The sequence below is a fragment of the Primulina tabacum genome, chromosome 15 (assembly GCF_025594145.1).
Source record: "Primulina tabacum isolate GXHZ01 chromosome 15, ASM2559414v2, whole genome shotgun sequence".
Lineage (NCBI taxonomy): Eukaryota > Viridiplantae > Streptophyta > Magnoliopsida > Lamiales > Gesneriaceae > Primulina > Primulina tabacum.
In genome coordinates this window covers 29,775,292-29,801,662 of record NC_134564.1, presented here as the reverse complement: position 1 = coordinate 29,801,662, position 26,371 = coordinate 29,775,292, and the positions used below count along the sequence as shown (strand labels likewise).

The following is a 26,371-nucleotide window of genomic DNA, read 5'->3' as shown; positions in this document are numbered from 1 at the left end:
TTGAATTACATGTTAATAAAGTGATTTTTTGAGATATGTAGATATTGTTCAAGTTCAAAATAAATTGTATTTCAATTTATGCGAAAAATAGTCGGCCTAAAGGAAGACAATTTTTTGGCCAAATTCCAAACACAATAGATGATTTTAAAGTGTATCTAGATCTATGCGAAAAATAATCGGCCCAAAGGAAGATTATTTTCTGGCCAGATTTTAGATTCAATATATCTTCTTCAAGTGCATTTATATCTATAAGAAAAATATTCGGCCCAAAAGAAGAATATTTTTTGGCCAGATTGCAGACATAATAAGTGGAAAAAAAATGTGTTTATATCTATGCAGAAAATAATCGGCCCAAAGGAAGGTTATTTTTTGGCCAGATTATAAGCACATAATTATGTGGTCTTAAAGCGTGTCAAAACTATGCAGAAATTAATCGGCCCAAAGGAAAATTATTTACTTGCCAGATTGTAGACACATTATATGATATTAAATTGTGTTAAATTTATGCGGAAAATGATCGGCCCAAAGGAAGGTTACTTTGTGGCCAAATTTTAGCACAATATGTGGTACTAAATATGTGATAATTTCATATTTATACATGCATGCAATTTTCGGTCCAAAGAAAGACATATTGTTGGCCGGATTTATTATCAAGATTTAATAACCATGATGTTTGAGTGTATCACTTACAAATTGTTATTTTTGTTCAAAGACTAAATAGCAATATTGTATTAGGTACTTTTTTTATGAGCCCACCACCAGCATGCTTATATTTTGTGATTTATTTAATTTAAATATATGCATGGACTATATTTTATTGTGAGTTTTTTTGTTCTATTTTGTTATAGTGTCTTCTATATCTGCCAATCTGAACAACATTCCAGTACTTAATGGCTCAAACTTCAAGAAATGGAAAGAGCATGCTATGATAGTGCTCGGCTGCATGGATTTGGACTATGCGCTAAGGGAAGATCTTCCCGCACTTTTGACCAGTTCAGGAACTGCTGATCAAAAGGGTTCTTTGGAAAAGTGGGAAGCGATCAAATCGCATGAGTCTGATGATTATGAAACATTCCATTCCAGATACTAAAAGGAGTGCAATTCCTGAAGAAAATGATGCCAAAAAGTTCCTTACTCAAATAGCAGATCGTTTCGCTGCAAACGAAAAGGTCGAGATAAGTACTATCCTGAATAAACTTGTCTCACTGTGGCACAAAGAGAAAGGGAACATAAGAGAGTACATAATGGAAATGTCAAATCTTGTAACTCGACTAAAAGCATTCAAGTTGGAATTGTCGGAAGACATAGTCGTGCATTTAGTCTTGATCTCTCTGCCTGCGCAATTTAATCAATTCAAAATAAGTTATAATACCCAGAAGAAAAAGTGGACTTTGAATGAGCTTATTGCGCAATGGGTTCAGGTGGAGGAGAGATTGAAACAAGATATGATTGAAAGTGCACACTTGGCATCTAACTATCAAGGTAATTGCATCAATAAGAAAAGGAAATGGCGCAATAAGGAAGGAAACTCTGGAACTTCACATCATATGGAGCAACATAAACAAGATGAAGTGATCACTTGTTTCTTTTGCAAAAGGACTGATGGGCGAAGAAAGATTGTCCCAAATACGCCAATTGGCGTGCAAAAAAAAGGTTGCCTAAGGAGCCGGTTGCCAACTGATGTTGAAAGATACATCTTATGGAAAATGACAATAAAACTGTTGGTGTTTTTTAAAAAAAAAAGCTTTATTTAGGAACTGAGTTTTTTTTATTTTATGGTATTTGAATTTGAAAAACGAAATTTGATTTTAGTTTCATGTTTGAACAAAGCAAGTTTTTGCTTCATTCATGTGGTATTTTCAATTTTTCGAAATTCAAATATGTTTGGTATGACTTCCTTGATTGATAAGCTTGATAAATTGAATATCAATATTTTAAATGACATTGACATTATGCATGCATGAAATTTTGAAATTAAATGCAAATTAATTTCGTATGTTGACTTTACTGGGAGTGAGTAAATTGGAAAGTCAACATTGAGAGTAATATATTGATGTTTATGTCCACATATGTGGTGGTATAAATTTTATCAGGTGGTAATCTCATTCGAATTTATAGAGAACATTGTTTAGATATTGTGAACATCATTAGAATGTTGGGCAGATATTTAAAAAACCCGACATTGGATTATTAATCGGGTTATGCGGTACATAAAGTGAACTAAAGATTTTATGCTCACACATCGGAAATCTGACATTTGGAAATAGTTGGATATTCGGACTCCGAATAAAGTTACGGAATTTTATCACCGGTAATGATCATTGGTTTAAGAAACCATTGAGGATCAATTGTGATAATAAAGCCGCTATATTATATTTAAAAAACAACTGAAACTTGTCAAAGTCAAAAGATATTGACATGAAGTTTCTAGTTAGAAGGAAATAATTCTGAGTAATTGTGTGTCAATTGAGCATGTTATTGCAAACTCTATAATTGCGGATACAGTTGTCATGGGTTGGCCACCCAAGATTTTTTGGGCATTTGACACACATTGGTGTTGTCCATATAGTTAATATGCCTGTATAGTGGGAGTTTGTATTCGGTTTAAGCATTGACTCATTTGACATGATTTGAGTTTGTGTACAGACTAAGGTTTATTTGAATTACTTTGAAATAAAGTGATGACTTTCATTGCGGTTTAGCATTTGGTTGAAAGTCTGTTATTGATCTCTTTGAGACATTAGGAGGACCAGTTGGAAATGCAAGTTTTATTCTGTAAACACATTTATGTATTTCCATGTTACACATCCATACTTGATCTATGTTATTGATTATGCTAATATTGTGATCATTGATGGGTATAGTGATTTTAAATGTAGCGATGACTGCTTTGGTTCAATATTGGTGTAATTGATAGACCAGATTGTTAAGGAATATTTTGGTTTAGATAACAAGAGCTCAATCCAGTTTTTGCATGTACAATATCCGGATAACTTATGTGACCCAAGTGGGAGATTATTGGAATTATTTTGTGGGCTCACATAATTTAATTAATTGTACATGGACAAGTTATCTAATAAAGGACCCAATAAAGTGATCTAATTAATTATGGGTTTCCAAAGTATTAAATAAATTGGTATAATCCACCTTATGTGTAGAAATCCAACCCAATTAGGTCTTCTATGATGTGTTGAAAACTGCTAAGGTTATATAAGGTTATGGTCCCCAAGGCACAACGAACATAACACATAATACATACGGCACACGTATTCTAGATCTCTCTCCATCTCTCATCAAAGGCAAGAATAAGGTGATCGATTCTCTGTTGCCTTGGAAGATCCATAACTCTGACACTATATCAATCAATGGATTCTGATATGTGTTTATTGTTATTTATATATTCTGATAATTCGACATGCATTCCTGACGTGTTGTGATGTATGGATTTAATCACATGATTTATATATTTATTTTATTAAATCTCCAACAAAAATCTCTTAAATATATCAAAATTTGAAAAATCTTGAAATATGATATCTGGATATTACATTCCATTTTTATCATGAGTGTCGTACTTGTGACGACGTATTCTAATTATTACTCTTTTTATCATTATACTATGCATTAATTTGAATTTAACATGTTACTGTATTTTCATCAACCACTGTAATTGTATTATCTTATTAATATTTTTAAAACTTTTTTTTTAAAAAAAGTTCCCTGCTCGAATTTGATTGTCAAGCAAGAAAGATTGTGAGTAGGTTGGTGTTTTCTCTTCCTACAATCAGAAATTCTCGAGGATAATTTTAATTTGTGAATGCTTTGAACATTTGTTTTTCTACCGGTGAATATACGTTTGTATTTAATCATATACATGAACTTAATAAGACATTTTTTTATGTTAATAATTGACATTAATTTATTATCTGATAGAGAGAATCGATTACAATCTGGCTGCGGATCTAAGATTATTAATGCATTGAATTTATAATTTTTGCATGTCTGGCGATAATAACTTTGTGAGACGATCTCATGAATCTTTATCTGTGAGACGAGTCAATCCTATCAATATTCACAATAAAAAGTAATATTCTTAGCATAAAAAGTAATATTTTTTTATAGATGATCCAAATAAGATATCTGTATCACAAAATACGACCCGTGAGATCGTCTCACACAAATTTTTGCCAAAAAAAAACTCACATGAGACAGTTTCATGAGTCAATTTTGTGAAACTAATATTTTATTTGAATTATCAAAAAAAAAATGTACGAATAAAAATCTACAAGATGATTTCACGACAGAAATAAGAAAAGAAAAAAATAATATATTGTACCCAAAAATAATAATAACTATGAACACAATAGCCGCCTATTTTGACTTTCAGGCATTAAAAAAGATGCTTCCATGGAGAAGAAAAGTCGGATCAATCGAGTTGCCTAAATTATCCGATGCCTATTAGTTTATCTACTTTTATTACCTGACTGTTTTGGCCTCCTCTCGAGTCGAATCAACTGCGAATTCGGGCATGAAGTTAAGATAATAGATGTAATTTCGGATCAAATCTATAGAAATATTGATTTATATATATTTTTTAGTCTCGACTTTAGAGAATTTTTTTCACTATCGATTTTCGAAAACCAATTAAAATTTCAAATAAAAGGGAAATGATTTTTTTGTAAGTCCCGTCTTCAAAACAAAATTAAAAAAGGTTACGTTTGAAAAGTCCTCTTAAATCATTGCACCACGGCACAATGATTGATCCATCGTCACGAGTTTTAAAGTTTTTTTTATTTATTATATTATTATAATTTTAATTCAATGTTTTGGCTAACTCCGAAGGCAAATGAATCAATTCATTTTTTAGTTATTCGAAACTCGACTCGATAAAAATCTTGTTTGAATTCGTTTGTTAATCATATCAATAAAAGATCAAGCTCGATTTCGAATTCGAAAATTTAATTAAATCAAACTCAAGAATGAGGATATTCGGCTTGTGAGCTCGCAAACATATTCGATAATAGACTCGCAAACATTTTCGATAATAGGCTCGCGAGCTCGAGCTCAGCTTGTTTAGGTGGCTCGTAAGCTGGAGCTCGAGCTCGACTCTTTTAGGTGAGCGGCTCGTAAGCTTGAACTTGGCTCATTTGTTTAGTTGAAAAATAAAAATATTAAAATAAAAATATTAGTATTATTGTCAATGGAAGGAATTAAACACAAAACATAGTTGAAAAAAGATGAATTTACTCCATATAGTCACAATTACATTTTTTTTATCTTACTTGCATATTATTATACTAAAATGTTCTTTGAAACATAATAAATTAACACAAATACACCAACTTATTCTTTTTCCCAAAAAGTTACATCACCAAATTATATACATGTTGAGTAACTTTACAAATTTTTATCCTAAAATATTATATTAAATTGAATATAATGAATTAATATTGATTAAAAAATAAAATCTCTTTGGAACACAGCTAATGCAATATTAAATGAGTAAAGTTATTGTAATGTTATTTATATGATGATATCAGTGAATAACAAATATTTGTTATCTGGATGCCAGATGTATTATTTTAGGATGTTCAATAATATAATGAGTTTATGTTTTTTTTTGTTGTTGTTATTTTTGTTTTTTTGGTTATTTATGAATGAATTTATATTTTTATGTTTGATTTAAAATTAGTTCAGAGATAGATTTAATTTTTAACGAGCTCGAATCAAACTTAAAATCGAGCTCAATTATATGCTTTATCAGCTCGAAAACGAGCCGAGCTCAAGCCATACTTGTTAAACATGATAAACGAGCTATTAATGAATCAAACTCGATCATGACTTGATTAACATGATAAACGAGCTTTTAACGAGTCGAGTTCAAGCTTTTCTCAAGCTTAGTGATTTCAACATAAACCGAGCTTGAGCCTAATAATAGAAACTTGAATCGAGCTCGAGCCGAGCTCGAACATCAAACAATCTTAAACGAGCCAAGCTCGAGCCTGATATTATTTGATTTGATTTAAATCGTTTACACCATCATTCATACCAATAATTAGTAATTTTATGACAAATATAATGCCCCTGGACACGGCACGGCACGGCACGGCACGAACCAGAAGAAAGTTAATTAAAAAATATTTATTTCTTCGGAAAATGATTGCAAAAAATATATCTTTTGAGAGCCGAATAATTAGACTTGGTATCTCAAATGGGTCGAGACCCACAATATCTTTGCCTGAAATCAAGAGTTAGGTATCCAACTGTAACAAGTTGCTTCCTCAACTAAAATATCCTCTGATTTATTTGGATTTCTAATATGTTAAAATTGAAATTTGGACAGAACTCAACTTCAAAAGCTATATCAAGAGTAATGCAATTTTCAAGGATTTTTTCAATCGATGTGAGACAACTAACAATCTCCTAATACTCAGAAATGAACATATAAAGCATGTAGTTTACAAGTAATCCAACTATGAGTTATGCAACACATGATAATAGAACTTGAGCTCTGATACTATGTTAAGATTGAGATTTGGACGGAACTCAACCCAAAAAGTTATCCCAAAAGAAGAATATTGTCAAATCTATAAATAAAACTTTTAAAAATTTTATCCAACTGATATAAGACAATTAACATAATCATTTAAAAATATATGTTAGTTTCTTGGGATAATATAATTATTAATCAGTTAAAGTTTTTATAAAGAAAGTTCAATGAACTAAGGTCGAAATAGTAACTAGAGTTGTTAACCCGTCGCTTTCTTTGCTTGTGATTTTCGAGTCATTTCTAAAAAGAATCTTTAAACCTTTAGATAAACAACAAAAAACAAATTTATTTTTAATTTTTATTAATTTGATCTAGTTAACTTAATTAACTATTTTGATATTACATTTATTGTCTGAGTTAAATCATTCAGAATAATTGATTCATAATTATATTTAAATTGAATAAATTGTAAATTTGTGCATAAATTATATCTACAAATTAAACTAATTATAAGCATTGAAAACCAAGGAAGAAGCAGCTAACGGGCTCCAAATTTTGAATTACATTTTTTTAAAAAATAAATAATTGAGAGTTATAAAAACAATTCTACAACCTTTTATATAAAATAATATAATGTATTTTTAAAGTTGAAGAAAACTTTTCTAAAGTCTTTACCGGTGTATTATTTTAAAAAAATAAAATTGGAATGTTTAATTTTGAAAATGTATTTGAATATTTATATTTACTTGAACAACATCATTTACGTTTGATTTCAAAATCATTATAATTAAACCATACATATATTATTAATTATCTATTTATATTTTTTTATTACATTTAATTGAATAATGAATATCTTAATCACCTATCTTAGTTTATAATATTTTATTATTAAAATATTTTTGTTATATTATAAAATGTTTAATATGAAAATATATAATTATGATTTTTGTTTTATTATGAGTTGAATATAAATTGATAGATTTTAATTTGTGATAATATTTTTTTGTTTCTAAAAAATTCAACGTAAAATTGGAAGATAACTTTTATTATTTATTAAATTTTAAACATTTTTTATTATGTAGTTACTAAAATATTAAATAATATTATTCTAGTTTTCTAATAAAGCACCATATGTTTAATTTTATGGAATCAATCGTCTTATTAAATATTTTATTGTATGCATGAAACAAAAAAATTAGAGGATCATCCGTGCAATCAGTAATCACAAAGCAACTATATCACACCTTATTCAAATCTGAAAATAGCAAAAATAAAAATTGCAAAATACCATAATTTTTTTTTCTTGAAAAACAGTATGCTACTTAAATAATTATCTCAACTGATAATAAAAAAGTATCATCAGATTATCAATTCGGTATAAATTTTTATATAAAATATAATTAATATATATTTATATAAAATAAACTTGGAAACACATAATTTATGCATGCATACCAGTGTTCTAAAAAACCCGCTTAAACCTCGCTCGACAAAAACGTCCCGCTTCGGAGAAAAGCGGTTAAACAGTAGTTTGACCTAATTAAACGTAATTAAAACGTTTAATTAAGTGTACTTAAGCACAATTAATCACATTTATTTATTTTTTTAAAAAATTATTTCGAAGGTATGTCTTTTATTTTAAAATAATAAATTAGGTTTATAATTCAGATATTTATTTTTTAATTTTAATTATGATTAAGCATGCCTGATAATGATTTGACAAATAATTAACATTTTTTAATGTGGTCTAGTTGCAAAAACAAATAAAGATTGCAATTTTGAGATTTTTATGCTTTTATAAATATGAGAATTAATGCATCAGACTTAAATTTATCATATTTATGTATTATTTTATCCATTTATTGGTTTGAGATAATTACAATTACACTAAAAATAAAAAACGATTTTTCACGCTTAAACATGTGCTAATCTCGCTTAAGCTTGAAAAGCTTGGAGCTCGATATCCGTGCTTCGGGACGCTTCACGATTTTTAGAACCTTGATTCATACATTATACAACGAAATACCTTTCAAGTCTAGTGTTAAATGTTAGATTAAATTTTTGAGATTTGTATATAAGAACAAGGATAAATTCACTCTCTTGAACTAGTTTTTGGACGAAGGTGGGTAATCTTAGCAATCCGGCCCTATTTTAAAAGTAATTTTTTTTAAAATAGTCTACTAGCCGGCATGCCTTGAGCCGCGAGTGGAGTGGGTTCCCACTCGCTTGTTCGATGGAATTAGTAATGGAATCTCAGCGCTTACTTGCAAGAAAGCTATCGTATTACGGCAACAAGGGCCCAACAACACGCTGTTGTACACTCTATATATAACTGGTTGAATGAGTCGGAGCAGTCAGGCAAATATTTTCTTGAATTATTTTAGCTAGCAGCTTCTCCCACCAGCCCAAAAATTGAGATCTTTGGTTGAGTTGTCTACTCGTTTTTTGGAATTGGCTGAGATTTGGGTACGGATATTGATGGTTTAAAGCAAAATTATACCATTGTTCTTGCCCAAATTTGTTTGGAGAAATGTAGCAATCAAATGAAGAATAGAGCAGGCAGTCTTCGATGCATTGCATTTGCTTACACAGGGGAATGGAAGCCCGAGAATCCCAATCAAATGCGGATGAAAAATATAGCATCATCCAATTAGATTTGACTTTACTTGAGATATTTGGTATTATGGATATCAGAAGATTGGAGGAAAAAAACCATTCAATCTGGTGGAATTATCAGTAATGGCCGATGACAGCTTTGATGTCAATGTTAACAATTACACTAGATTGGATGTTTTTTTTGGATCTCGACATATATTCATGGTACCAACTATCTCAAGTAAGGTCAAACCTTATTCGATAACGCTATATTTGTCATCTACATTTGATTGGGATTCTCCGGCTCCGTTCGCTAATAAGCAGATGCAATGCATCGAAGGCTGCTTGGTTCTGTTGCCTGGAGTCTGAATGATGTAGCGAATTAAGGTCTTTTCTTGTTTTCTTAGTCTCTTCGTTTCTCTCACAGTGTAGTAGTAGCATTTCTTATCTTCACTGAATCAAACGTTTCTACCACAAGGAATGGTGTAATCTTGCTTCCGACTTATCAATTTCGAAACCCAAATCCCAACTTCTTGACAGAATTATTCATTTCTCGATCTTGTCCTATTCTGCAGTAACATATCTGAAACTTGGTCCCTTCCCTCCTGTTCGATGCCGGATAATCCGTTTTGTTTGAAGTAGATCCAACTGTTCTGCAAACTAAAAACTTCCTCACCAGAGAATCATTCTGTTTCACTCGGTAAGCCAAGTGTCAGAATGACGTCTCAACTAAAGGCAGGTCAGATTGCGTTGAAACACGTGGGAGGAAACCAACGTTAACAGAATTCGAGGACTCCAATATTTTGATGCCGACCCACCCTTGTTTTTCGAACGACAATCGGAAGAATAGCTGTTTCTTGGAAGCCTTCTGGCGGGGCGAGAGACATATCAAGAAACTTGGCATTGGGTCAGCCTCTGTCTTTGGATATGTATTAGAGACAATACCTTTTGGTGAGTCCTGTTCATTTCCATGGATTCTATCCTGTACGCTGGATTCAAGAAACTTGGCACTGCTAAAGCTCTTGTGCTTCATCGTTTTTGCTGAGATTTATGTTATTAAATTATGTATTTCGAAGAACTGTAGAATCTTCACAGTTACCATTTTCATTCATTCACTTGTGGGATATTTGAGGAACTTGTTTTTTTTTTTTTTTTGATGACGGTGACTCGGCAAATGTTTTAATTTTTTCCCCTTTGAACGCAGAGAAGCGTGGCGTTTGGCTAGCCAGTAGATTGATAAACTCTGCTTTCTTTGTGCTTGTAATTGAAAAATTACTATAATCTACTGCTGAAGCTGCGTGGTAGTCTTAATTTAACAATCAACTGGCTTTAAGTCAATTTTGCTGGAATGTTCCTCATAACTTAGTTCTTGATTATATATCTTATGGAGTTGGAATGACACGTAAATATTGCTTATTTAAGAAAATAGGCATGATCAACTATTTTTTTAAAAAATAACACTTCATAAAGTTATTTTTTTAAATGATTTAGTAAAGATGGATAACAAAATTCCAGTTAATATATAAGACCGTAGTATTTCTCTGGAGAGGCCGAAGGACAAGATGACCTTATTTGGATGGTTTTGGTTGGGTACCAATCCGCAATTATATTGTATGTATAGTATTGCTGACGTGATAACAAGAACTCAACCTTTCTTGATATTTTACCTTTGTAAATCTTATATATTGTATACTGATGAGATCCGAGCAAAATGGTGAGTTGGGTCGGGACAATCCACCGGATTTGATAAGAGTTTTGTTAAGGAAAAATGAGCAAAGGAAATGGCTTTAACCGTGTCCTGCAAACAAGGAAACGAACTTGTGAATGAGCGCCGGAGGGATGTTCGGCGTGGCCACTCCGATACTTAAGTCAGCAGGTGAATATGAAGGCTAAAGGGCTCTATATGTGATTAATATACTTGAATGCTAAAAAGTCCAGAATACTTCAAATGAAATACGTACCTGCTATTTATAGGAAAGAAGGTGATGAGTACTTTGTTTTCAGTGCTCACTTGCTACTTAGGGTTACCTCGGAAAGGGGTGAGCTGGATCGGAACAATCCACCGGGTAGAATGCCTCCCGGGAGCTTGCATGAGCTTCTGGTAGCCCGGGGAGAAGATGTCACGGACATCCACCTAGCCAGCTTTTGAAGAATTCATCCTGCAAAGCTCTGATGAGGGTATCACCGTATACATTGTATGTCACAAATAATAACTAATGTACTTGATGAATTTAATCCCGATATCTGATTTCAGCACATTGGCAAGCACCGGTTTAAGTGGTCAGCTAACATCAGACATTGGAGGATTATCCGGGTTGCTGATTCTGTGGGTTTTCTATTCTTCTCTTGTTTTCCAATTTGTTACACCTTTGGCCGTATAAACAACTTCTAATTGTAACCTTCATAAAAACAAACAAATCTTTTGTTCGTTTTTGGGCAATTTGTAAACTTTTTATGTTTGTGACCCAAAGCATGGGCATCATACTAATGGCTTTTTGTTTCTGTCAGCAAGATGTGAAAGTTTGAAATAAGATAATGAACATAAAGAATCCTCATCTCGAAGTGTCTAGAAATTAAGAAATTACTGGCTACACTGTATATATTTCATACTTATTCTTGATTCTTGAGATTAATTAGTGCTTGAATACATAGATAATTTAGCAAAAATGGATAAAGGCGTGTCCAAATGCCATTTCTGTTAAACATTAATTGGCTACTTAATAGCTTAATGGGACTTTCCTCTCCCACTCAGTAGGAGTTCCTACATTACAATGTCATTTCTTGATATTCCTATAATAGCTTGGATGCATAAATGAATTTTCATGTCATAAGCTTTCGTTTACAGGGATCTATCATACAACAAAGGGTTGACCGGATCGCTTCCTTCTTGGAAAACTTGAAGTTGTCTAGCTTGTAAGAATATTTTCTGATATTACATTTACCAGTAGATGTAAAATTTATTCCTCAATTAAGAGAATTTTAAACTGCATTGCAGAATACTTGTCGGTTGCAAATTTTCTGGTCCAATACCATCTTCAGTAGGATCGCTTCAAAGACTGGTTTTTCTGTATGGATTTTAGTTTTCCCGCCTACCACGTGTTTAATTAAGTGCAGGATTATCGAACAAAAATACTTCAAGTTTCACAATTTTTTCTCATTTCCCTCTTTTTCCCCTTTTCTTGAAGGTCTCTCAATTCGAGCAACTTCATTGGTGGGATACCACCTTCTATTGGATATTTATCGAATCTTTATTGGCAGGATTTAGCTGATAACAAGCTTTCTGGAACTATACCCGTCTCCAATGCAACCAGCCCCAGTCTTGATATGCTTGTTGGCACAAAACAATTGTATGCATATTTCTCTTTTCACGATTACTTTGCCTTACGAATGTTAGGTGGATTGCTCTTGTATTTTAACTTTTCCCTCAACTTTGTGCAGTCAGTTTTGGAAACAATCAGCTATCCGGTGAAATACCATCTCAGCTATTTAGCTCAAACATGACTCTACATGTGTAGGTCCCTCTAAATTTGTTAAACTAACCATGGATCTTGATTCTCACGTGTGCTACAATGAACGCTATTTAGCTCTGTTCTAATAACGTTTATTTAATCAGACTTTCCGAAAACAACCAGCTAACAGGAAGCATCCCTTCTACTTTGGGGCTTGTCCGGACCCTTGAAGTGTTGTAAGTAACACTATCCTATTATCTACCTACTGTTTTTGCTGCTGTCATTTGCAAAATCTGAATCTTTGTTTGCCGCAGACGTCTTGACAAGAATGCTTTAAGTGGCTTTTTTCCAGAGAACTTCAACAACCTCACCAGTGTACAGGAGCTATAAGTTAAAAAGAAAGGCCTAAATTTGATGTTAATTTTTTTCCTCATCTGTGGAACATTCACGAAGCATCAAATTTTGTAGTGAAAGCCTGTGTGATATTGATCATTGCAGGTTTTTGGCAAACAATAAGTTAACTGGGCCTTTTCCTGATCTTAGTGGCATGAACATGCTCAGATATGTGTAAGTCGGACGACAGTTTACTGAAATTTGAAAGTAGTGTTATCTATGTTTTCACACCATGATCCCATAATCTTCTTAACATTTGTGGAACAATCATTAATTTCAATATCAATATGTTTCAGAACCTTCCAATATGTAATGATCAAGTACTATAACAAACCTTAATTTTCCAGCGACATGAGAAATAATTCATTTGATGCAACAGATATTCCGCCATGGTTTTCCACGTTGCAGACCTTGAATTCACTGTACCACCCTCTCTCTCTCTCTCTCTCTCTCTCTCTAGTTTGACACGAAGGTTTCGATGATGTTTGTTAGCTGACAAAACAACTGAACTTGCAGTATTATGGACAAAACACAAATTCAAGGGCAACTTCCAGTTTCTTTGTCAGCCTTTCCCAGCTGCAGATTGTGGTAAACTCTGTTTATTAAAACATCTTTTATCATTCAAGTATTACATGCTTCCATATTCCCATATTGGTGACCATGATCAGTTTTTTTCTTCAATCAGCTCTTTGAAGAACAATCGGATCAATGGTACATTAAATATTGGCTCCACTTGCAGACAACTACAGCTTATTGATTTACAGAACAACTTGGTTGATGCCTTAACTCAGGAGCTGGGTACAATATTCAAATTGTGTATGTTATACATTACTCTCAAGCCTCCATAGTCCATGTTTCCTTATTATGTTGTGTCCAAAACATTCATAGTTTTTGAAGGACTTTCTTCTTACTTTGGAGATATGTATGCAAACTTGTGGGCGACCCAATATGTGATGAAGGAGGAACGGATGCTTACTGCACCATTACTCAGCAGTTTAACTACTCATACTCAACACCTGCTGAAAATTGTGTGCCCCCCTTGAACTGAATCTCCAGATTTTTCCATCCGGCCAAGATTATTTCAATCAATCAAGAATTTCTGTAATTGGATTTATTCTAAGCAATCAAACTTTCAAGTCACCACGTGAATTTGGTCCCTTTTATTTCATTGGACATGACTATGCATTCTTTCCGGGTAAACTGGTCTACTATTCAAAATTTTAGCATTAAATGAATGCCAAAATTTGTTTGTTTTTCGTGTGGATTTTCATTTTATTTTTCAGGGCTGACTGCAGGGTCGCACAAGTCATTAAACAATAAAGTTATCAAAAGAGCAGCAGTGGGTGGAGCTGTCCTTGTCTTGCTATTACTCCTTGCAGGAGTTTATGCTTTCCACCATAGGAGAAGAGCTGAAATGGCAGCCCAAAAGAGCTATCCTTTTGGTATGTTTATGAGGCTTTCTGGCATAACTTCTATTAATTTTTGTTGTTGGTTGGGTAGCGACAACTTTATCTGCTGTCCTTCGAGATTGTATGTGTCATGTGTGGCAAGTCAATAAAAACATGTTATCCCAGTTGATGTACAAGTTAAAAGATTTGAGTCATATTTTCACTATCAGCTAAAGTTAGGTACACTCCCATCTTTTATGCTCCCTTGAAGTTGTGACCATCATTTCCTACTCGCAGCGACCTGGGACCCAACCACAGATAGTGCAAAGTGCCACAGCTAAAAGGAGCAAAATGTTTATCTTTTGAAGAAATTAAGAAATGCACAAATAACTCCTCAGAAACCAATGATATTGGAAGTGGTGGATACAGGAAGGTCTGAGGTTCATCATTTTGTTAATGCTTTCAGCTTCTTTTTCCTTCTTCTGCACTGCATGATTTCTTCATGGATGGCACATCTCTACAAAAACCCTTCTATTATTCACAACTAATTTTGTTACAGTGGCAACGAGCAAACGATGGAGCCATATTTGTGGCTTTAGAACTTTTGAGACCATAGTTGTGGAAACAAATATCTACAAATGAAATAATATGGGAAAAAATTTCCTTTATGAGTTCTTGTATAGTTCTTGTTTCACATCACTCTCATTTTGTACATTTCTCAGGTATATCGAGGAACTCTTCCTAATGGCCAACTGGTTGCCATTAAAAGAGCTGGGCAAGGATCTATACAAGGTATCCAGGAGTTCAAAACTGAGATTGAACTTCTGTCACGAGTTCATCACAAGAATGTTGTCAATCTAGAGGGTTTTTGTTTCGAGCAAGGTGAACAATTGCTGGTGTGCTAATACATAGCAAATTGCACATTGAATGATAGTCTTTAGATACTTCTGTCCTTTTCACTTATGGATGCTCGTTATTTGTGATACAAGCCTCGCGAGGATTTTGAGACTTTACAACAAGGAAGTTCTTTGTTTGCATGGAAATTATGGACGGAACAAAAAGTTTCTGACATTACACATGACAGCATTTCTAGATGTTTAAGATTTTGATAAGGTTGTCATTCGGCACATACCAGAGCAAGGCCGAAGAGGAGGAATTTCTGACTCTAGATTAAGTGTGTTACTGTTATTATGATAACAAGTTTTATTTTCTAGAATTGATCAAGGAACACACGCTGAATGCTGTAATCTTAAATGTTTTACCAATAACCATATTTTTTCAGGAAAAAATAGAACATGTATTAAAAGCTAGAAATATTCTTTTCTTTACAATATTCTAATGTGGACAATAAAGTATGAAAGTACAAACTAATCAGATATACATGAACTGGTGATATTATTTATTTTCCATGCTCTAGCCACTTAGTGTGAGAACCCGAAATTCCAGCAGTAGAAATTCCAGCAGTAGCTAGCATTTTGCAGCAGCTAGCAATATTCAGCAGCAATGCAAAAAGTTCAGCAGAAGCTAACAATTCCAGCAGCAACTAATATTTCAGAAGGTGATATTTTTCCGGCAGATAGAATCCAACAGCAGAAGAGTTCAGTAGCACGAAATTCCAGCAGACAGCTACTGATTCTGCTCATGACTTGTAACTGAAGCATTTAAAATGGAATCAAGGTTGTTAATGGCACATCATGATAGATTATGACCATTAATTGGGAGGCTAACAGTCAGAATTTTACCTGTAAATAACACCCTCAAACATCTAAACTGGTGTTACCCAAGTCCTGAGTTATCACTTGAAATTCGAGCTAAGAGAGGGTGCCTATTTTCGAGCAGTAAAATCCAGTCGCGAGAACAAACAGATTTCAGACTTTAACCGAGAAAGCAAATTACAGTAAGTGGGCTTATGTATAAATATCTTGAAATCAGTTTGATAATTCCTGTTTTGAAGCAAAGTATCTGTATTTTTTATTTATGATATTGATTTTGAAGCACTGAAACCTAGTGAACTAATTGTAGGAATATATATTCTGAAACATTCCTGATTCCTGATTTCTGGCATCACCCTTTAGAGGAGATAACATATAGGGAACTGATATCAGTTTAGCCATGAAATTCACAAACGTGCTCAGTGCTTGCTTGCTAAATTTTAAGTTCTGATTTCTGTTCTGAAACATGTTATTCCTGAATACTGATTCATGTTCTGAAAGTAAAAGTTCCTATATATTATTTGTATTACTGTTTTTGTTGAAAATGGGTTCGAAAACTGAGAGTTATTCCCGCCACCACTTATTGAGTGACAACCATATCACTCACCCACCAAACTCATCTTAGATAAGAACGAGGAAGAATTGTTAGAAGAAGAGCAGAATCAGTTCTGGGGCTGGTGAAGAAGACTGTTATTTTTCAGTTCTGATTTATATTTTTTATATTCCGCTGCATCTGTTAAGACATTATTATGTCTGGTTTTACATTTCCGCTGTAAAACATTAGTTATTTGAGTTTGTATCAGACAATGAAATATTCAGTATTATGAAAAAAAGACTGGTTTCAGAACTTTGTACTTTTGAGGCTCGTTGTTTTCGAATGTAAATTTGAGAGCAACGCCGGTGTCGACCAACCCCGTCCATGGGGCGTGACAACTTGTCTTAACGTGTAATCTTTTTAAACATGACTGTTTCTAATTGATTTATAAAAAATGCAAAGAAATAAAATTTTGTGTTTGGCTTGAAATACTCATCTCCTATATCAGATTGTGGAAGTAGTCTGAATGGTCTTGAGAAACTATAAACCTAAAATGTTACCAATTTGGGTTAACCAGAAGCCGGAATAGAGGTGCAGCAGTTTTTAGTGAAACCCATTATATAAGAGTCTTGCTTGTTTGGATTCCAGGGCATGACAGGGATCTTCAAGTCCATTCTGTCGGTAACCGACATGCAATTAATGCATGTCGGGTGGAATAATCAAAGTTGGATGAGTTTTTTAAACGTGGAGGGTTGGCATATTTCGTGGGTCAACAAAGTTGGATGGAAATTGCGTGATGAAATTGTGCGCAATTTCCTGGTTCACACTGGATGACGCATCTATAAATAGATGCATCATTCGAACATTTCAAGGCATCCCTTCTTCGAATTTTCTCTCATCTTATAAGCATTTAAGTGCTTAGTTCTATAATATTTGTGAGGTGTTTTGTTCTCCTGTATTAAGAGAGTGTGTGTTCTCTTTGGAAACACAGTGAGTGAGTTGTACACCAGTAAAATATTATAGTGGAAATTCTTTTCATCTTGCCCGTGGTTTTTATCCTAATAATTTTTAGGGGTTCTCCACGTAAATCTCGGTGTCCAATTTATTCTTTATTTTCGGGTTTTATTATCTCAAATTCCGTACGTGGGACCAACAAGTGGTATCAGAGCCTTGGTTTAAAATTTCTTAAAATTCTGAGTATGCTCTGTGGTTGCAGCCTAAACTGATCTTCCACATCAGAAAAGATTTTTTGAGATTTTTTTATTTAAGGTGGGATTATTTTGTCCAGTCTACTAAAATTGTTGTAGACATAATGGCGGGAAGGTACGAGATATCAAAATTCAACGGAAGCAATTTTATATTGTGGAAAATAAAGATACAAGCAGTTTTAAGAAAGGAAAATTGCTTGGCGACTATTGGAGATAGACCGGTGGAGATTACAGATGATGGAAAGTGGAACGAGATGAATGATAATGCTGTTGCCAATTTACACTTGGCTATAGCTGACGAAGTTTTGTCAAATATCTCTGAGATAAAAACAGCCAAAGTTATCTGGGATACTCTGACAAAGATGTACGAGGTCAAATCGCTACACAACATGATTTTCCTAAAGAGAAGGCTTTATACTCTTCGGATGGCGGAATCCTCATCGATGACCGACCATATCAATACACTAAATACTCTATTTGCCCAACTCACTTCCATGGGGCATAAAATAGGGGAAAATGAACGTGCGGAGCTTCTACTTCAAAATCTACAAGATTCATACAATCAACTTATCATTAACATTACCAACAATATTCTGATGGGCTTTCTAAGATTCGACAATGTCTTAACTGCGGTTCTCGAAGAAAAAAGCCGGCGCAAGAATAAGGAAGATAGGTTGGTAACATCGAAGCAAGCAGAGGCTTTACCGATGATAAGAGGAAGATTTATGGACCGTGACTCCAGTGGGAGTCAAAGGCGAGGTAGATCAAAGTCAAGAAGTAAGAAGAAAAATATTTACTGCTTTAAATGTGGCGGTAAAGGGCACTTCAAGAGAGAGTGTACGAGTATCGATAAAAGTTCTCAAGGAAATGTGGCCAGTACTTCAGGCAGTGGTGAAATATTATTCAGCGAAGCGGCAACAGTTGCAGAAGGCAGACACAAATTTTGTGACACATGGATAATGGATTCAGGTGCGACGTGGCACATGACGTCTCGAAGAGAATGGTTTGATCATTATGAACCAGTCTCAGGAGGATCTGTATTCATGAGAAATGACCATGCCTTGTAAATCGCTGGGGTCAGTACTATCAAAATTAAAATGTTTGATGGCACCATTCGCACCATACAGGAGGTACGACATGTGAAAGGACTGACGAAAAATCTTTTGTCCTTGAGGCAATTGGATGACATCGGGTGCAAAACTCGTATCGAGAACGGGATCATGAAAATTGTGAAGGGCGCGCTTGTGGTTATGAAGGCGGAAAATGTTGCTGCAAATCTGTATGTACTTTTGGGAGAAACACACAAAGAGGTAGAACTAGCTGTTGCATCAATTGGTTCAGGAGAAGAATTAACAGTGTTATGGCATAGAAAGCTCGGGCATATGTCAGAACGAGGGTTGAAAATTCTCTCAGAACGGAAGCTGCTGCCGGGACTTACAAAAGTGTCACTACCCTTTTGTGAGCACTGTGTTACCAGTAAACAACACAAATTAAAGTTTGGCACTTCTACTGCCAGGAGCAAAAGCATATTGGAGCTGATTCATTCGGATGTTTGGCAAGCACCGGTTGTATCCCTAGGAGGAGCGAGATACTTTGTCTCGTTCATTGATGATTTCTCTAGGAGATGTTGGGTGTATCCAATCAAGAAGAAATCAGATGTTCTTCAAGTCTTCAAAGATTTCAAAGCGCGGGTTGAACTTGATTCTGAAAAGAAAATCAAGTGTCTGAGGACTGACAATGGAGGAGAATATACCAATGACGAGTTTGATGCATTTTGTCAACACGAGGGCATCAAGAGACAGTTCACGGCGGCTTACACACCTCAACAAAATGGAGTGGCGGAGCGGATGAACAGGACCTTGTTGAACAGAACAAGAGCTATGTTGAGGACTGCGGGTCTAGAAAAGTCATTTTGGACGGAAGCAGTCAAAACTGCTTGTTATATTATCAATCGTTCTCCTTCAGTGGCGATTGATCTGAAGACTCCGATGGAGATGTGGACTGAGAAGCCGACAGATTATTCTCATTTGCATACATTTGGAAGTCCTGTGTACGTTCTGTACAATGAGCAAGAAAGATCGAAGTTGGATTCGAAATCCAGAAAATGTATCTTCTTGGGTTATGCTGATGGAGTAAAGGGATTTCGCTTGTGGGATCCTACTGTTCACAAGCTTGTTATCAGCAGGGATGTTATCTTCGAGGAAGATAAAGTAAAGGGAGACAAAGGCACATCGAATTCAGAAACTACTATTTTTCAGGTGGAAAATAAGACGGACGAAGATCAAGTTTCTTGTGAAGCAGTACCAAAGCACGAAGAACAAGAACATGTTGAGTCTGAAGTTTCCAATGTGAGGCAGTCAACTCGAGACAGAAGACCACCAGGTTGGCTTTCAGATTATGTCACTGAAAGCAACATTGCATATTGTCTATTATCAGAGGATGGTGAGCCATCGAGTTTCCACGAGGCTACTCAAAGCTCGGATGTATCCTTGTGGATGATAGCAATGCAAGAAGAGTTGGAGGCATTAGACAGAAATAAAACTTGGGATCTTGTTACACTACCACGAGGGAGGAAAGCCATTGGAAACAGATGGGTCTATAAGATCAAGCGTGATGGCAATAACCAAGTGGAACGGTATCGTGCTAGATTGGTGGTAAAAGGGTATGCTCAGAAAGAAGGCATTGACTTCAATGAGATATTTTCTCCTGTGGTTCGGCTTACAACAGTCAGAGTGGTGTTGGCATTATATGCGGTGTTTGACCTACATCTAGAACAGCTAGATGTGAAAACGGCGTTTCTTCATGGAGATCTTGAAGAAGAAATCTATATGCTCCAGCCAGAAGGTTTTGCGGAAAAAGGCAAAGAGAACTTGGTTTTCAGGTTGAACAAATCTATGTACGGTCTCAAATAGGCGCCGAGGTGTTGGTACAAGAGATTTGATTCCTATATCATGAGCCTTGGATACAACAGACTGAGTGCAGACCCTTGTACATATTTCAAGAGGTCTGGTGATGATTATATTATTTTGCTGTTGTATGTGGACGACATGTTGGTGGCAGGCCCCAACAAAGATCAGGTCCAAGGATTGAAGGCACAGTTGGCTAGGGAATTTGATATGAGGACTTGGGACCAGCAAACAAGACTCTAGGGATGCAAGTTCACCGAGACAGAAGTAACAGAAAGATTTGGCTTTCCCAGAAAAATTATTTGAAGAAAGTCTTACAACGCTTCAATATGCAAGATAGTAAGCCAATATCGACCCATCTTCCTGTTAACTTCAAGTTATCCTCCGAGATGTGTCCTAGCAGTGAAGCAGAGAGGATGGAGATGTCTCGAGTACCATATGCATCAGCAGTGGAAAGTTTGATGTTCCCCATGATATGTACAAGATCGGACATTGCTCAATTAGTCGGTATATGGCGAATCCTGGACGAGAGCATTGGAGCACTGTTAAGAGGATCCTTAGATACATTAAGGGTACCTCGAATGCTGCATTATGTTATGGAGGATCGGATTTTACACTCATGGGCTATGTCGATTCAGATTATGCAGGTGATCTTGATAAGAGGAAATCTACTACTGGTTATGTGTTTACACTTGCAGGAGGAGCAGTAAGCTGGGTTTCAAAACTGCAGACAGTTGTGGCATTATCTACAACAGAGGCAGAATACATGGCAGCTACTCAAGCTTGCAAGGAGGCAATATGGACTAAAAGGTTATTGGAGGAGATCGGGCACAAACAAGAAAATGTTTCTTTGTTTTGCGACAGTCAGAGTGCCTTGCACATCGCAAGGAATCCAGCCTTTCATTCCAGGACTAAACACATTGGAGTACAATTTCACTTTGTACGAGAAGTAGTAGAAGAAGGAAACGTGGATATGCAGAAGATCCATACGAAGGATAACATAGCTGATTTTCTGACCAAGCCAGTGAACACTGATAAATTTGAGTGGTGTAGATCCTCAAGTGGCCTAGCAGAAACGTAAGCAGCAGGTAATGGCAAGATTGAAAGGATGTGTGGAGATGTGTTTGATTCTCAATCAAATCTCCAAGTGGGAGAAATGTCGGTAACCGACATGCAATAAATGCATGTCGGGTGGAATAATCAAAGATGGCTGAGTTTTTTAAACGTGGAGGGTTGGCATATTTCGTGGGTCAACAAAGTTGGATGGAAATTGCGTGATGAAATTGTGCGCAATTTCCTGGTTCACACTGGATGATGCATCTATTTATCATCTATAAATAGATGCATCATTCGAACATTTCAAGGCATCCCATTCTGAGTTCCTCTCTCAGTATACACATATTTGATTGTGTTCTATAATATTTGATAGGTGTTTGTTCTCCTGTATTAAGAGAGTTTGTGTTTTCTTTGGAAACACAGTGAGTGAGTTGTACACCAGTAAAATATTATAGTGGAAATTCTTTTCATCTTGCCCGTGGTTTTTACCCTAATAATTTTTAGGGGTTTTTCACGTAAATCTCGGTGTCCAATTTATTCTTTATTTTCGGGTTTTATTATCTCAAATTCCGTACGGGGACCAACACATTCTGCTATTTATGCAACCACTGTCCCATGGAAAAGGTATAGATAAAGTGAAAAATCTTTTTTGCAGGGAAATATAGGAATCAGATTAGATTGGATGAGGAGACTTCGAATGGCTCTTGGATCGGCCGAAGGATTGCAATATCCGCACGACCTTGCGAATCCTCCCGTCAAACACAGGGACATCAAATCAAAAAATATTTTGTTAGATGAACGATTGAACGCTAAAGTAAAAGATTTCGGTCCATCCAAACCTGTGAATGAATCTCAAAAGGGTAATGTTACCACTCAAGTTAAAGGCAAAATGATCAGTAGATTTCCAACCGCTGTCTTGAACATAAAATGTTGTGTTGTTCTATGGTACACGAACTGATGTATCAGTTCATGAATTCTTTTTCTAAAACCAGGGATACTTGGATCCTGAATATTATATTACACAACAGTTAACTGAAAAGAGCGGCGTGTATATCTTCGGGGTATTGCTATTGGAACTTGTAACTGAAGAAGACGGACTGAGAAACGGAAATTCTTGAGTAGTGAAGGTATTGCTATTGAAACTTCGAGAAGAAAAGGTAGCAATGGATTTATCCAAAAATATGTACGGTCTTCAAGAATTTCTTGACCCCATGATTGCTTCTAGTATGCCAGAAAGAAGTGTAGAAATGTTTGTCGATCAGTCTTTGAGATGTGTCCACGAGTACAGGTTATCACAGACCGACTATGAGTGAAGTGGTTAAATAACTAGAGAACATCATGGTTCCATGTGGTCTGAATCCGAATGCTGAATCTGCATCATCAGCAGCGAGTTATGGAGCAAACAGAGGTCATGATCATCCTTTATTAATGAAAGTCTGTGTTCATACAGTGCAGGTTATCTTCCTTCAAGGTTAGAGCCTAAGTAGTTATCTATTGGTCTATTTTGGGTTTGTTTTTTATATCTTCTAGAAAATATTTTTTGAAAAAATATAGAAAATAAAAATTTATCTTCCCTAAGCTATTGACAACCGGCACGTGCAAAATTTTATATGAATTATGTCATTTTGAATCAAACTGAATTAGTAGTTCAAAAAATATGCAGAAAATGTCAATGAATCCGATCCAGATACCTTCAAGAGAACTAATTATTTTGAGTTTTCTACGACTTAAAATATAAACAAATAAACTTGAAAGTGGACTTAAGATAGTGATTGTTCCTGCCCCAGAAAGCCCTTTTCTTTGAGGCTAGTAACTGTGTCCCTCACAGCATCTTCAATTGGAGTAAACACTAATCCCAAATCAATCAGTCTCTTGGCTGCATCCTTACAAGCCACCAGGCCTGGTTGCGTTTCGCCTGAAAATCTGTATTGAACGCGTAAACTTGACATATGAACACACAACACAAAGATTAATTATTTTTGCGAAATTCAGCAGCCATGAACCGAGTTGCAAGAGAAATACAAACAGATATCAAGCTAGTCTTAAGCCTCGAGCAATTTCATATCCCTTCATATTCATGGAAACTTCAATCAGATAAAGTTTCAAGAATCAAGCCAGTGATTTCAGGACTATGGTCAATTACTTTTGACTCGAATCATGCTTTCAAGTTTGAAATAGAGTAATAATCTAATTACATCATCAAAAACACAGTAAAAAGCTTGAACATCAAAATTTTGATCCAGCCCTTCACAAAGGCTCGAGCTTTAATCATTGATCATTTGTCACCAATGTGTTTGATATGCTTGCATAATCTGATGAAATACCAGCAAAATCCTTTCTCATGCATTATTTCAAAAAATAAAAGCAAAATTTCTCCGTCAAATGTAGTATTCCACTTATCACTTATGCCTCGAGTTTGAACTTTTTTTATTTGCAATTTCCAGAAAAGACCACAAGTTCCCAAAATATGCTGGCAAGACAAAATATATAACAACCTTGACATATCTACTGAAAAGGGAAAATTCATCAAACCTGTGAACCGGGAAGTCGGGGAAGAGTTTCGAGACTTGATTTGCAAAATCCCCAAACTGGTAGATGCCATTGGTGCAAAGATATCGACCCGAGGCAGCAGGAGTTTCGAAAAGCAACAACTGTGCCTTAGCTACGTCCTGGACATGCACTGCCCCTAACCAGTGATACTCCTGCGTATCTTTAGAACCCTGCAGAAGCTGTTGTAAAACAGCACAGCTTGCGTTCAATCCCCGTTGCAGAAGTTGTCCGAGACATGTGGCTGGATTGATCGCCACAACATCCAACCCGTTTTCCTTCGCAAAATCCCAGGCAGCTTTTTCAGCTAAAGTTTTTGAAACTGGATACCATTTCTGTCACATTACATATATAACCATGTATCAGATGAGATGATGAAGGTGTCGATTTACCATTAGCTCTTATATATGTTTTAAAAAATTCAAAGCATTAATGGCAAGAAATATTTAACTAATATCACAACAATTTAAAAAGTGTTTGCACGCAAGAACATTTTTTTATTTATTTATAATAATTAGAATTTATTAAATTTTTTATCAATATATAAATATGACCTTAAAATTTAATTTAATCTTTATTTTTACGTGTGTAGTAGGAAGTAGAAAGAGACCTGTCGAGACTGGCAGTAGTCAAGATCTGTCCACGAAGTCTCATCAAACACCTTCCCCTCCGGCCACCGTGGATTCGGAACTATGGCCGAGATCGACGACGTCAGCACCACGCGCCGCACTCCGAACCTCTTCGCGGCGGCGAGTACGTTCAGAGTACCCTTCACGGCGGGGTCCAGCAGCTCCGCCTGAGGGTCTTTGGGATCCTCAAGCGTGCACGGCGACGCCACGTGGAAGACACCCGCACATCCCTCCACCGCCTTGGCCACTGCGTCAGCGTCGAGGAGGTCGGCCTCGTGCACCACCAGCCTCACGGCGGGGCTGGCGGCCCCGGGGAGGGAAAAGATGTGAGAAGGGTCCGAGCCCGGGAAAACAGAGAGGTGGATGGTTGTGTATCCGTTCTGCAGAAGGGTTTTCACGATCCAGGAGCCGATGAAACCATTTGCTCCGGTGATGCATACTGGTTCTTTCGACACGGTGGTTTTTGCTCCGGCGGCGATCATTGTATACGATTATATATAATATAATATATATATAAGTAGCTTGATCATGTTGTTTGGGATATATATAATATCATGTAGATTGGTTTGTTAGAACTAGTGGTTTATCAATCGAAAGGAAAGATTTTTGGGATAATTAATCTAAAATTTTGTGATTCTTTGTAAGATAATATAAAAATTATTGTCAAAAACTCATGACGATCTCACGATTTTATTTTGTGAGACGGATATCTTATTTGGGTCATCTATAAAAAAATATTATTTTTTATGTTAAGAGTATTAATTTTTATTGTGAATATCGGTAGGGTTGATACATTTCACATATAAAAATTCGTGAGGCACAAAAATCCTACTCAAAATTATTTACGTAGATTAGTTTGCACGACCTGGTAGGGAATGACCATGTAAAGAAACTCTTTTATTTTCCTCCCCGAATGTGATTATTTTATTTTTAAGGAAAATTTAAAAAATAAAAAACTCAAATCAGTTTCGGTTTGACGAAGAAGTAATTTAGATAACCCAGTTAATTTTTCTGATCCATCAAATCTCGGTCATCCAACTTGTGTGATTGTTTAATCTTCTTACCTAACTTTCATAATCTAATAAAACTAGTGAGAAACGGTGTTACGAGTCAGTTTTATGAGACGTATATTATATTTAAATCATTAATGAAAAAATATTATTTTTAATTATAAATAAGAACAAAATTGATCAATCTCACTAATAAAAATCCGTGTACACACAAAATTATGAAGTGTCATTTTTACACATGTCATGATGTTGCTCAGCTTTGGGATTTTGTGTCCGAATAGGATCATGACATGTAAGGGTGGATATTTATTCTCGGGTATCGGGTATCCGATCTGACCCGATCGGATAAAACCCGATCGGATCGGGTATTTTTTTTATAAAAATCGGGTTCGTCGGGTACCCGATATTATCGAGTACCCAATATTATCAGGTTCGGGTAATTTTACCGAT

General features: G+C 35.4%; 2 protein-coding genes and 2 long non-coding RNA genes across 7 annotated transcripts; 3 read left to right on the top strand and 1 right to left on the bottom strand.

Moving 5' to 3' along the window:
* The first annotated feature begins 513 nt into the window (after positions 1–513).
* Positions 514–1,662, top strand: LOC142526056 (uncharacterized). Its single transcript, XM_075630330.1, has 4 exons — positions 514–532; positions 849–1,016; positions 1,084–1,482; positions 1,598–1,662. The coding sequence occupies exons 1-4, from the start codon at positions 514–516 to the stop codon at positions 1,660–1,662; spliced, it is 651 nt and encodes a 216-aa protein (XP_075486445.1).
* A 9,594-nt stretch (positions 1,663–11,256) lies between these two features.
* Positions 11,257–13,746, top strand: LOC142526339 (uncharacterized). Of its 4 annotated transcripts, none has more exons than XR_012815226.1 (8): positions 11,257–11,414; positions 11,934–12,001; positions 12,084–12,155; positions 12,274–12,599; positions 12,702–12,773; positions 12,852–13,352; positions 13,447–13,518; positions 13,616–13,746. It is a non-coding gene; the product is annotated as an uncharacterized LOC142526339 (long non-coding RNA). The 4 variants fall into 4 exon arrangements; XR_012815228.1 differs by lacking the exon at positions 11,257–11,414 and having other exon boundaries at positions 11,570–12,001; positions 12,852–13,137; positions 13,227–13,352; XR_012815225.1 differs by lacking the exon at positions 11,257–11,414 and having other exon boundaries at positions 11,570–12,001.
* Positions 13,747–13,864: 118 nt separating this feature from the next.
* LOC142526340 (uncharacterized) lies at positions 13,865–15,701 on the top strand. Its single transcript, XR_012815229.1, has 3 exons — positions 13,865–14,125; positions 14,226–14,751; positions 15,041–15,701. It is a non-coding gene; the product is annotated as an uncharacterized LOC142526340 (long non-coding RNA).
* A 7,631-nt stretch (positions 15,702–23,332) lies between these two features.
* On the bottom strand, positions 23,333–25,508 carry LOC142526338 (phenylacetaldehyde reductase). The gene is made up of 3 exons (XM_075630663.1): positions 24,893–25,508; positions 24,268–24,617; positions 23,333–23,658 (listed from the first exon to the last, which is right to left on the bottom strand). The coding sequence occupies exons 1-3, from the start codon at positions 25,391–25,393 to the stop codon at positions 23,496–23,498; spliced, it is 1,014 nt and encodes a 337-aa protein (XP_075486778.1). The 5' UTR covers positions 25,394–25,508; the 3' UTR covers positions 23,333–23,495.
* Between the last annotated feature and the right edge of the window lie 863 nt (positions 25,509–26,371).

Bases quoted from the DNA above. Each gene is read 5' to 3' on its own strand.
- LOC142526056 (XM_075630330.1), top strand. The intron at 1,017-1,083 runs GTTCTTTGGAAA...ATTCCATTCCAG, and splicing joins AGGAACTGCTGATCAAAAGG to ATACTAAAAGGAGTGCAATT. The intron at 1,483-1,597 runs GTAATTGCATCA...CTTTTGCAAAAG, and splicing joins CTTGGCATCTAACTATCAAG to GACTGATGGGCGAAGAAAGA.
- LOC142526338 (XM_075630663.1), bottom strand. From the start codon at position 25,393: ATGATCGCCGCCGGAGCAAAAACCACCGTGTCGAAAGAACCAGTATGC. The intron at 24,618-24,892 runs GTCTCTTTCTAC...GTAATGTGACAG, and splicing joins ACTACTGCCAGTCTCGACAG to AAATGGTATCCAGTTTCAAA. The intron at 23,659-24,267 runs GTTTGATGAATT...CGTTCAATACAG, and splicing joins CCCGACTTCCCGGTTCACAG to ATTTTCAGGCGAAACGCAAC.